Raw genomic sequence first — 12,514 nt, forward strand, 5'->3', positions numbered from 1 at the left:
GAGGCTAAATATAGCATCCAGGACAGATTGAGAAGATCCTTATCATAACAACTTGGAGAGGCCTCAGTAATATGTTATCATTTATTTTAGTTTTTTGACAAGAAGAATGACTTCAAGCTTGTATTTTTGAATGTTATGTACAGTAATGCTATTTACCTTAAATGTTACTTGTATTAGACAGAAAATCTCAAAGTCTTAGTTCCACTCAGATATTTGGACTTGGTACAGATGTATTCAATCATTATGAGCATGTTGTATCAAGATGAGCAGTGTCAGAATTTCTATATAGGCTCCTAAACATGTGTAAAATAAATGCCTACTTGACTTGGAGTAGCTGAATTAGCATAGTATCAGCATATTATGACTTGATACATGTGTTTAATTACCATATGTCAGTCCTGTCATGATGAAAGATATCCTTAAAATAGGGTAAAATGACAGTGCCTTTAAGATAAGTATATATGAATGACATAATGACATAAATATGGTTCTGTATGTGTTCCTGACAAATAACATAATAAGACACGTGGTAGTTAGCTGACGTCCATGCTGTGTTATGTTCTACATGGGAACCACCCACCTAGTCCTTTGAAAAAGCTTAAGAAATAATTCATTATGTTTTTTATGGCCTATGTATACACAGACTACACAGATCTGTCTGACTCACATGCTCAGCATCACAGAGCTCAGTCTAGTCAAAACTCAAGGTCAGGAAATAGAGAATGGTAAAAAAAAAAAAGTCATACAATTTGACCCAAGTATTATTATGCTGTTTTCCTCCTCCAGGGCTGCGAACACTGTGCTTTGCAGTGGCAGACGTCAGTGAGTCGTCCTATCAGCATTGGCTGGAGATCCACCACAGAGCCTGCACCGCCCTGCAGAACAGAGCCCTCAAACTTGAAGAGAGCTACGAACTGATAGAGAAGGTTTGTCAAGTCAAATTACACTGTGAAATGTTTTGCATGTCTATAAAATTATCTAGGTGCGCACAGTAGACAGACAAACTTTAGTGGAATATTTTATGTGTCTGCACAACATGCTGCACATTGTAAACCTTTATGTGCATCTGCAGTAAAATAAGGTTAAACTGAAGGCTTTGCAACAAATCGGTACTGTAATCACACCTGGAAACCTGTGAAAGGGTACACAATTATGTGTGCATATTTGTATGAGAGATTCAAGGTCTGACCAGCAGGTAGGTTTGCTTTTCTGTGAGGTGGGTCTATGTGGAAGCGCTAGTCAAACACAGGAAGCCACGGTCGTAAATCAACCACTTGGCATGTTCTTCATGGCTGCTCCTGGCTGCCCAGAACAAATGGAGGCAATCAATCATGAAATCAACATAAAAGCTCTCAGAGAGGAAAATGCTTAATGGGCAAAGTTTGGCACTGATGCTGCCAGGGTTCGGGGTTCATTGCTCTTTGGGGCAACTCTTTTTTTTTTTTAAGTGCACAGTAACGCCACATGAGGGCACAATGGAGTTGCAGTGAAATTTAAAAGATGAAGACCGAAGTCACTCCTTTACATCATATCTCTCATAAAATGTTCAGGTGTTTATTATATTATTAGTTATTATATAAGAACATGTTTAAATATACATTTCAGTCAATCATATAGATCTAATTTCATACCTTTTGTTACTATGTACTCAAGCTTTCAACGGATTATTTCTTCTCAGTATTTACTGATGATTTCCACTACTTTTGATTTAAAGTAAAAACAACAACATCATACAGTATTGTCTTGATTGTCAAAGGAGTGACTCTTATTATAAACTTTTATTTAGAAAGTGAACATGTAAAGTAAACTGCTCTAGTCTTTAAAAGGTTTCTCATCAGCTCTAATGATTGGAATAAGCTTAAATGGATTACAACAGAACTAAAGCTCAGCCAACAACAATCCTACACTGCAGCCACAGTTTGGAATATATTGTAACGTAATATTATTATAGCATAATCTCTTCTTACTCATTTGAAACAGAGTCGAGTTGACCTCAGAGTCGTAGCGGTCTCCCTCTCAGTGCTACGTGGACCCTGAGCTCAAAGTGCAAACCTCTTAAATTCTAGTTAACCTGCCAACACCAGACATCTACCTTCATTAGGCGAGTCAGTGATGTTTTCATTCCACCCTTGCTTCAGGGTTGAAATCCTGATCCAAGTGGTTTTTTGTATCATAATCCACAAAAAGTGCCTTTAACAACAGCAGGAACAATAGAACAATTCACACCCAAAACAGTAAATGAACACTCTGCAGATGTAGTCAGGTTCAGGGCAGCATGGCTCAGGTCACAGCTTAAAGAACTTCCCCTGCTTTTTCCTCTGCTGCTGGCTTCTGTCTCCCCTCTACCCCTGGATGTTGTCAAACCTTTGGCCCTGTGATGGGTCAATGTGAGCCTGCAACCAACCCCGGTTGAACCGCCGTGTTTCCTGGGAGAAAACACCGTCAGTATTTTGTGGGTGTGCCCATGTGGGACAGATTGTATCCACAGATTCACACACACACACACATGCATGCAGGGGCACAGTAACTGATCCAGAAACCCCCGTCGGGTGATAAACAAGAGCAGCTGATGAGGAAAAAAAAAAACATGACTGACTGAGTGACACAACCCGGGTTCACATGTTTCTCTGACACATGATGTTTCAAAGGCCTTCCTCTGTTATGATCACCACTTACTGACTTTTTTTCCTCTCTGATGTAGAACCTGCAGCTCTTGGGGGCCACAGCCATCGAGGACAAGCTGCAGGATAAGGTGCCTGAGACCATAGAGACTCTGATGAAAGCTGACATCAAGATCTGGATCCTGACCGGGGACAAACAGGAGACGGCCATCAATATCGGTGAGCAGGAACTGTGAGACGACCATAGACCCTGCTGTGATGTGTCTCAACAGCAACAACAATGGTGCAATTCTATCTTGACCAGCCAGTAAAGGGAAATTTGCTTTTAATATGCTCCCCTCCACATACATGGAGAGGTCAAAAGTCACCACACTTGGAGCCTTGAATCTGTTTCCACCAATTTATGTTTTCCTCAGTGTTTTGCGTTATGTTTAAGAAATGAATACAGTGTTGTTAAAGCTTGATGATAAGCTCAGTTCTGCTTCCAGTTCTCAAATAGCAGGCTGATACTAGGAAAGCAGACTAACCTGTAGTGCTGGGACTGACAGAGCGGCTTCCGTAAAATCACACAGTGAACTTGAATCAATAAAATCTGCAGGATTTAAAAGAAGAATTCTGTGATTTAATATGACATTACCATTAAGTTATATAACTCACAAGAGAATTAAAGAAGTGGTGTGTTCTAACTTTCTGTCTGGTGGATGTTACATTTCCCTTTGTAAAAAAAAAGAAAGAAAGAAAGAAAGACTCATTCTTAGACCTGTCCTGCCACAGTGTCATAAAGTTTCAAGCCTTTAACTTGTAAAACTGTCGCAATACTCCACTGATGGAGCGTTACGCTGCCATATTACTTCTGGATTCACAATAGTCAGTAAATTAAACTATTGAACTCACTCTCTTCATTAAATTTTGTGCATTGTGACATACTTTAAAGTCTGTGTGTGCACGTGGTCTCAAACCAAATGAAAGTCATCTGTGCTGTGAGAAATCGTACACCAGCCTCTTACAGGTATTCAAGTCAGACCTGTGGCCATTCTTCACCCAGCAAGACAAACTACTGACAAACTAAATGCTTTTCTGTCACACATGTCAAGCAAGAACATCTGTCGCAGAACACAAGATGATGTATGAGCACGCTGCGCTGACATGAAGTAAATAACATGCATATGTACACAAAGCAGGAACCTCTCACATATCTGGTTCCCCCAGAGGTTTTCAGCTTTGCAGATGTTATCAGAAAGGTGAATGGCCAACTCTGGTCTGCCACCACAGCTTTATACTACTCTTGCATAAATGAGTCTGGTGTTATTGCTTTTAGATGTGGCTAATTTTCCACAAACAGATCAACCTTGAATGCAGCCAACTCGGTAACACAGAGTTCAGAAAAATAAGATATGAGAAGTAGCTCCAGTTGTGGCTGTACCTACCACTGTGGCCTGACTGAATCAGCCCTTTGTGCCCACTGTGCCCAGATGTGAGGAGGCTCTGCAGAAGCACAGGCTGCACTGGAAGTATTTTTACAGGTCCGCGTGTTTGACTGAGTTGCTCTGTAAAATCTGCGTTCAATATTGACTTTGTTTTTTACTATTTTCCTCACTGAAAGACGATCTCCATCGCACAGGTTAATGGTGCACCTTTTTGACACATTGGACGGGTGAATTTAGCCCTTCATATTTAGATTTTTCTACATTTCAAGGTGGCCTGAACCACCCAAATGCCTCATTTGGCACAAAATGTGGGGCATAAATACAAGTGAGGTGACTTATTTTCACATATCCATGACATCAAAGCATGGAAAGTCTGTTTGATCTGAAACTGTAAAGACTGTTATTGTTTCAGTGTGTTCCCTGAAACCCAGGAACCATCATGACATAATGTACAGTACCTTCTCTGACGCTGCATGTCTGGCTGCCCGAGGAAAGAGCAATGTTTGCTCTGGGACACGCTCCCAGTGCTGTGAGCTGTTTGTTGAGGGGAGTTGTACCTACGTAGTGCTTAGAACAGGTATGAGCCAGAATTCAATGAAAGGACAGTGTCTGCTGGTTTTTACTTGTAAGGAAAGACTGCTGGCTTTACCGGAGGTATCACAGACGTGAAACACACAAAATGCTGTGTTAATTTGGGTCAGAGGATGCATCATCCCCTCAAGCAAAGACAATTAAAAGAGCAAACACAAGCTCCTATCAACCTACGTATGCAATTATGAGCCCCCATACAGGCCTACACTTCTACCAGAAAATAATGTCAAGTTACCAGTCCTCTTGCCTCCCGAAATCCTAGTCACAGTTTCTCAGGTGTCCTCTTTGGCTAAAATTCCTATCTATAATTGTTGCTCCCGATAATCTAGATAACTGTGACATGAGTGTCGCTGCTACACATTCTTCAATTCCCGTGGGAACAGTGTTTAGTTCCGCCTGAGATGGAGAAAGGCCAGGAATTCAACTTTCTGTGGTGAAATACACACACAAAAGAAAAAGGCCAGTTTGGCTGCAGTCAAATGAACTTAAGGTAAACACATTAAGCGGAAGGGCTGTGGCAAGAATTGACAAGGGGGGAGGGGGTAGAGACAGTGTTGAGATGGGGAGACATTTTCCACACATTGGCAAATTTTTGGACGTTTGCACCTTTGCACTTAAGAAAACAATCTGCCAGACCCCCAGACCCCGGCCCTGTTTGGTTTTGACTCTGGGGGTGAAACCTACTCATTTCCGCATGCAAGGCCCCCTCTCTATGTTTGTGTACCGTGTGTGCACAGTTGTGTTTGAGTGCGACTGTGTTCTTGTGTGTTTTATGCATAATCTTATCTCAGTTTCACTCACAGAAAATGCCACCCATGTATTAACAAAACATGGGATTTGTGGTAACCGCCTTAAAGAAACGAAAATCCCCTTCCAGACAGAAGCAAAGTGTTGAAGCCCACAAATATTCATGTGGTTATGCCACAGATGGCAGCCTTTTCAAACAGCCACAGCTCAAAACTGAAGGCTTCAGTCTTGATTCAAGAAACATTTTTGTTTTCCCCAATGGGAGGCGCGCTCTACCACCTTGCTGGTGACCCTGAGCATCTGTCCCGGCCAAGAGCTGAGGGGGAATACTCCCCAGAGAGCCATGTTGGGTAACTCAGAGTTGTAACTGCCTATTAAAACAGGAAACTGACAAACCCTTGTAAACCAAACTCATTAGTCATGTCCCAAGACACTGGCTCTGAGCTGTAACATTTTAATTGGTATCCTTTAAAAAGTATTACTGCATCCCGTAGTGTCCCTTATTTGTTTGATCATGCTTTTTTTTTTTTTTTTTTCATCTGGGTTACTGTGTGTGTACATGTATGTTTGGGCAACACACAGCTAGGTTTTTGAGCTGAAGGGTGTTATTGAGCCTGGTGTAAATGACAGTTGTTGAAGTAACTGAGTAGTGATTTAGTGCATTTAAAATGTTGTATAAATTAGCTCTTTACATGGTGTTCGATCTTTTGTGTGTTTTTTGTTATTGCAGGACACTCTTGCAAGCTGCTGACCAAAAACATGGGAATGCTCGTGATCAATGAAGATACTCTTGATGTGAGTATTAAGCATTTTTATTTTTTCAGTAAGCTTACTTTGTTACTCAAAAAACAAATAAATGACATGAAACTGACCATTGTTTCACAAAATCGTTTAATAAGACGATAGTTTCCTTTCCTCCATGACTGAATCTGATTATTTATACAATTATACAAGTAACTAAATGTGATGTGGCTGATGTACATCCTGAAGTTTCTTCAAAACACTAAACTGCCAACACAAATATGTAACGCATTGATAATCTAATACTGTAACAATGTATAAGTACACACTATTAAGCATTAGTTAAGCATTAATAAATACTGAATTCTTCATTTATAACACATGAATACAGTTAGTGCTTATCAATGATGAGTAAAACATTTTTAACTGTGTTTATAAACTACATATTAATGAGTATTCATGTGATATAAATGATGAATTCAGTATTTAATGCTTAATAGTGTGTACTTATTATAAAGTGTTACCTCTAATCCATATATACTCGGGGCACGTTCACTACTTTAATAGCAAAGAATTTGCATTGTCAGCTGTTAGTTTAGGTTGAAGAAGATTAGTAATGACTCACAACATTTAGTAACATTTCTTTTAGTGACTGTTATAACAGACTAGATTGATTTATGCTGATGTTGTGAACTGTTTAACAACTCTGGCCACCATTATATACTGTACAGATCCCTGTGTACATTGAAGTTTCTGTCCACCTTTAACTGTACACAAGTTGAAACACTTCCTCAGAAATATTTGTAAGTGCTTCTTGAAGTTAAAACTTTGACATGAGTGTAGTAATCTCTTCATTTTAGCACCCTGGCCCCTGTCTTGAAACTGAAAAGATTTCCCCACAGGGAGCTTTTCCATACACACATACAGGCGGCACACATCCCAAATCTGCCTTCAACATCTTTAAGACACCCAGCAGAGAAGTCTGTTGACCCCCCGGCAGGAGAGCCTTGTCTGTTGTTTCTGAGATTGAAAAGGGCAAGTCCCTGCACTTCCATCAGGAGAAAGCAAAGCAGAGCAGCCGCAGATGGAGGAGAAACTCGCCTGGGTTTAGTGTGTCGGAGAAGAAAAGGGGGTGTAGTGAGAAGAAGTGGATAAAGGAGGGGAAAGCAGCAGGGGGGTGTTCGGGGGTGATGACGGACGGCCTTCACTCTGTCAGCCAGTCGTTAAGCGTGATAAATAGAGTAGAGGTAGAAATTCGGGGTCGGTGCATTCATAAAGTACACGGACCGGCACTTTGAAATGTCAGCTCCCATTCTCCTGTGGTTGAGCAGATGCTTACATAAGGCAGTTTGTTAAAACTCTCCACCAAGACGAAGGAGGCACGGCGAAGAGGGGACCAGGCAGCAGCGCTGGTAATTCAGAGAGCTCTCGTGCTGCGAAAGAGAGTAATTGGAGCGTGGCGTCCCCCTTTGCTGTGTTTAGAAATGGTTATCAAAGGGAGGACAAAGTTTTTGACATCCCCTGTACTAAATCTTACTCGAACTGAAATTCCCAAAGTGAACTTCGGTCTCCAAGGTAGGATTAGGTCATTTTGAAAAGCTTTGTCTTCCAGTCGGTGTGTTTAATCATTTAGAGAACTAACAGAACGTATTCATCATTAGTATATTAATCACTATAAAGTCCAGTTACAGATAAATTGAGCTAATTATTTTCATTGTTTTAACAAAAAAAGGTTATTTGTCTTTATTTGGTTATTAATAACAAAACCAAGATCAAAAGAAGATTTAAAAAAAGATCAATGATAGAAAAAAAGTAATAATAATTTGTAGCAGAAAGTTTAAACACACGTCCACACAGTTGTGACTAAGGTGGAGCATCCCCCTGTTGGGTGGGTGCCTCTCAGTCTAAGACAGATGATGACATTACATCTATACAAATGTCCAGATTCCACATCATGAGTGTCGTGTCCTGTTGGCTGCATCACTCGGCCTATATCAACAATGGAGCTCAGTCTTTATGGGCAGCTCTTGTGGATTTCTGAATGGAGGCCACATACCCACTCCAAAACCAAACACTAGCTAGTCACATAGGCTAAACTGGTCATTATAGCCATAACAAAGAGGCTTTAGGAGGAGACATGTAGCATTAGTGCTAAAATTCCTCAGTGTAAATTAGGGGGGAAATGGCTGCTCTACTTGAGGAAATGGTAAACTTAGCTTATCACAGTATGTGATTAATAGGTTTAGCCCCAAACAGAGTGAATTCCTCCTCATACATATGTTACACCAGCTTATACAAAGCGCACACAGAGACACACACTCACACTGAGATGTCATCTAAAATCAGGCCGTTAACCGAGATGGAGAGACTTTAATTTTCATCTTGTGGTTGAATACAAATCTGATAACCTATACTGTACCTACTCTGGCCTACACACACACACACACACACACACACACACACACACACATCCATACCGCCTGTCCACTGCTCACCATCTCGTGCTGTTTTACGCACCCCATCAGGGATGGCTAAGTCCTCACAGCTGCTTTCTGCTTGTATCCTCTTGCTCGATTTCTCTCCTCTGTTAATCCATCATCTCTGTCTTTGCGTGTCTCTCACTCTCCTTCTCTCGCTTTGTGAAACGTAAAGCCCCTTTCTCCAAATATTTCCTTTAAGCTGGGGTTTCAAAGTTTTGTTATGCCAAGCGAATGTTGCATGGTTCCCTTGGTACAGTCTGACTGCTCTGACATATTTGACCTCAACACCAGGCCAGACCCCTCCCTCCCACAGTCCTGTTAATGACCACCATTTTTTTTTTAATGATTACAGCTGTTTGAGCATCTGCTTGGCACATTATGTTTGATACCCTGCATTATATCTGCTCATTTAAGTCTGTCTTTCTCCTTCTTAACACATGTAACTTAACATCCACTTTCCCCTCTATTATATTAATTTAGATATTTCCAAGGTTGGGTAAACCATTCTTTTCTACCACACTATCACATGTACAGTATATTAGTATGAACTGTACCCATGTGTATCAGTACATTTTCTGAATACTACCACATAGATACTATTGCAAGAAGTGCTTCTCAAATACTAATGTCCTTTTTAGCCCAGGTGACATTTAAAAATATTTAAATAAAATACTTTTACCCTTTTAATAGAAATATACATGTGGTACATCTACTGGTCCCTCAGAATATAGTTCCATAGAGATTTTCTTTAATCTCCTAATGACTTCCCCATCTGTGGGGAAGATGACTGAATGATGAATACAATGATGATCTCACCACTCCATCCATCCCGTCCATATGACTGTACAATAGGACACTATATCCTCATATTTGTAGGTTTCCATCATCCATCATCGTCATCATAGCTGTATACTATATGAGCAAACAGGATCCATTTGCAGAGCTCCTCCGTGTTATCACCTTATGGCCAAGGTCTGATGGTAATAAGCATGAGAAGCATAATAAATATTTAAAATATCAACAGCAGCTGCTCTGCAGTATTTGGGGATTAGCAGCAAGAGTGGACAGACTTGCCTCAACTATGTAAAGCGAATGTTATTTGGAAACAAGCTACAACATGTAGTGTCTGAGTGGACTAATGGGTTTTAGTGGAGTCCTTAGCACAAAATGTAGTGACACAACCAATGAAGCAAGTTTATCTGACCTATGTATAATTGTTTTATTGTTAGAATTGAAAGTCTTAATGTCAAAATTTGTTTGGGCTGAGACTAAAGTTGCACAAATGAATAATGACGTACTGAATTTACTTTATTTTCACATGTTTTTATTAACTATTTACTCTCCTATTTACACTACCAATCAAAAGTTTGGACACACCTCCCTGTTTTTTCTTTTTCTTTTTTTAAATTACTTTCTATATTGTAGATTCAAACTGAAGACATCCAAACTATGAAGGAGCACATAAACAACCCATCCCAAACCATCTCAGTTGGGTTTAGGTCGGGTGACAGATAACACTTTTGTTTTAATTAATTTTAATATAGTTGTTACAGCCGAAAGGCCCTTTCGACCCTTTCGGCCGTAACAATAATTTTGATGTCTTCAGTATGAATCTACAATGTAGAAAGTAATGAAAAGAAAGAAAGACCATTGAATGAGGAGGTGTGTCCAAACTTTTGACTCGTGTATGTCCATGAGCACTGAATTAATTTTATCTGGGAAACTGTCGAATATCTTTTAGCTGCTATTAAAATTTAATTGACAAATGATTTTAGAGTAAGATAATTACAAACTGACTTGAATGTAAATTAATTATAATCACAGATGATCCTTGAAAACCAATCCACTGTGTCCAAAATAGCAAACATCAGTGGATATCACCTCTAGCAAATACAATTCCATAGACTTCAAATTATAATGACTAATTACACTAATTAACCAAAAATGCATGAAATGTTTTTTTTTTCTCACACAGGGAACAAGGGAACTACTCAGCCACCACTGTGGCATGCTGGGAGATGCCCTCTACAAGGAAAACGACTTTGCTCTCATTATTGACGGGAAGACTCTCAAATACGCCCTTACATTCGGGGTGCGACAGTACTTCCTGGACCTCGCCCTCTCCTGTAAAGCTGTCATATGCTGCAGGTGAGATTTACCCCTGGAACAACAAAATACTGTAAACGTCACACAACAATTATCCCACTCACAAACACGAGAGAATGAAAACATTGTTCTTGTTGCAAAGACTTTCCTTCTTTAATACTTGTGTATGTTTGAAATGCTCTACACAAACTAAGTAGTCTTCAGTAAATTTTGGTTTAAATACTTGCATACAGTACAATCAATAGATAGATAGGATATTGATCCTGTGGGAAGTTTAGAGATACATTTTGAGTAGATTGAAACTAGTAAACTATTTAAACTAGATGACTACATTTAGAAATAGACCACACACACAAGTTAAAGCCGCAAATTAGGTATCTATTTTCTACTTTTTACTGACGTCACTGATTATTTCTGAGAACTCGGTTGCTTTGTGAACATTTTCTTTCTAAACTGTATACACATGGACCTTCAAATTCAGAAAAAAATCTGTTCTGTCCATTGGCAAATGTCAAATATCAAGGGTAGTCTTCATCAAATAGTTTTGCTTCCAAAATGTCAGCAAATAGTAAATAATTGCCCATCACACAACCTCAGAGTCCAAGCAGATGTCATGAGTTTGCTTGTTTTGGTCGACCAAAAGCCTGAAACCCATTTCACAGTGATATAAAACAGAATAGCAGCAAATCGTCTCAACTGACGAGCTGGTCGTGAGTAATATTCTGCATCTTTGCTTAAAAAATGGCTGCAATTAAATCAAAAGCTCTACGGTTGAAGTATAAAGTACAACGTCTTAGCCTTAAAGGTCAGCAAGGTTTTTTATGGCAATAGTTCAAGAAGTGTGTTATGAATTCAAATGGAAACTTTCAACATTATGTAGGTACACTGTTGACTTGCCCAGGCTACATAAGTAATAGGAAGTACTTAAATACTCAAGCAACCGTGACGGGGTCTGGGGCCAAAAGTCAGCACCATATTTTCAGAAGAGCAGCAAACCTTCAGGTGCCACACTATGACTCAGTGCATTACATCAATTTTTTTATTTATTTTTTCCCCCCACCTCTTACCTCTGCCTTTGCCTCGTGTGCACTCAGTGGGCACCGAGAGACACTGCGAGATGAATGAGACCTCTTAAACCACAGAGAAGATAAACATTAACAGTTTCACAGCTAGAGACAGACGTTCGGTTTACAACATCATCTCTGGAGACTGTTTTACTGTACACTGCCCCCATTTTAGTGGACAAAGAGCAAGCTCCCGTGTGTGGGAGGCTTCAGCCTTTTGCTCAGGGTATAAAGTCAAGTTTGAAGTCTTGTAAAAGAAAGGTTATAAGATGTGTCACAGACATCAAACTAATGGTTGGCTCTGATTTATGGACCCACTACAAGAAGTCTTACAGGGTGTCCAAACATTTCGGATAAACAGCAGTAAGACATGAGAAGGTCGTCTACCAAGGATATGACCAGTAATCTTCGCGGTGGTATTTTCCTCCCAGTTCATTCAGTTCAGTCCTTGTCACCGTCAGCTCTACACAAAATGCATTTGCACATAAACATTCATCCCCTTTAACAGGACACTCCTAAATCATCACAAATATTGGAGTTTAGGAGTCACATAAATGGGAACAGCATGTGCCTAGTCACGTCGTTTCATTTGATTGTAGTAAAAGTGCATAAACTTTTGGTGAATTAGTATTGTGGGCAAGGACAAAGGGACACTCCAAGTAAATCTGCAGATGGTTATGGTTGAGGTAAAAGTATATTATGCAGAACTTGACTCCTCCTCCCCAGCTCAGAGAGAG

General features: G+C 40.0%; 1 protein-coding gene across 5 annotated transcripts in view; it reads left to right on the top strand.

The window, feature by feature from the left end:
* Positions 1-12,514, top strand: part of atp8a1 (ATPase phospholipid transporting 8A1) — a 114,124-nt gene that overhangs the window by 63,941 nt on the left and 37,669 nt on the right. For all 5 annotated transcript variants that reach the window (XM_083980857.1, XM_083980859.1, XM_083980858.1 and 2 more), the window contains 4 exons: positions 787-926; positions 2,702-2,840; positions 6,117-6,181; positions 10,583-10,755. In XM_083980857.1, coding sequence (XP_083836983.1) covers positions 787-926; positions 2,702-2,840; positions 6,117-6,181; positions 10,583-10,755 — 517 coding nt within the window. The remainder of the gene's footprint in view (positions 1-786; positions 927-2,701; positions 2,841-6,116; positions 6,182-10,582; positions 10,756-12,514) is intronic.

The sequence above is a fragment of the Trachurus trachurus genome, assembly GCF_905171665.1.
Source record: "Trachurus trachurus genome assembly, chromosome: 10".
NCBI classification, from domain to species: domain Eukaryota; kingdom Metazoa; phylum Chordata; class Actinopteri; order Carangiformes; family Carangidae; genus Trachurus; species Trachurus trachurus.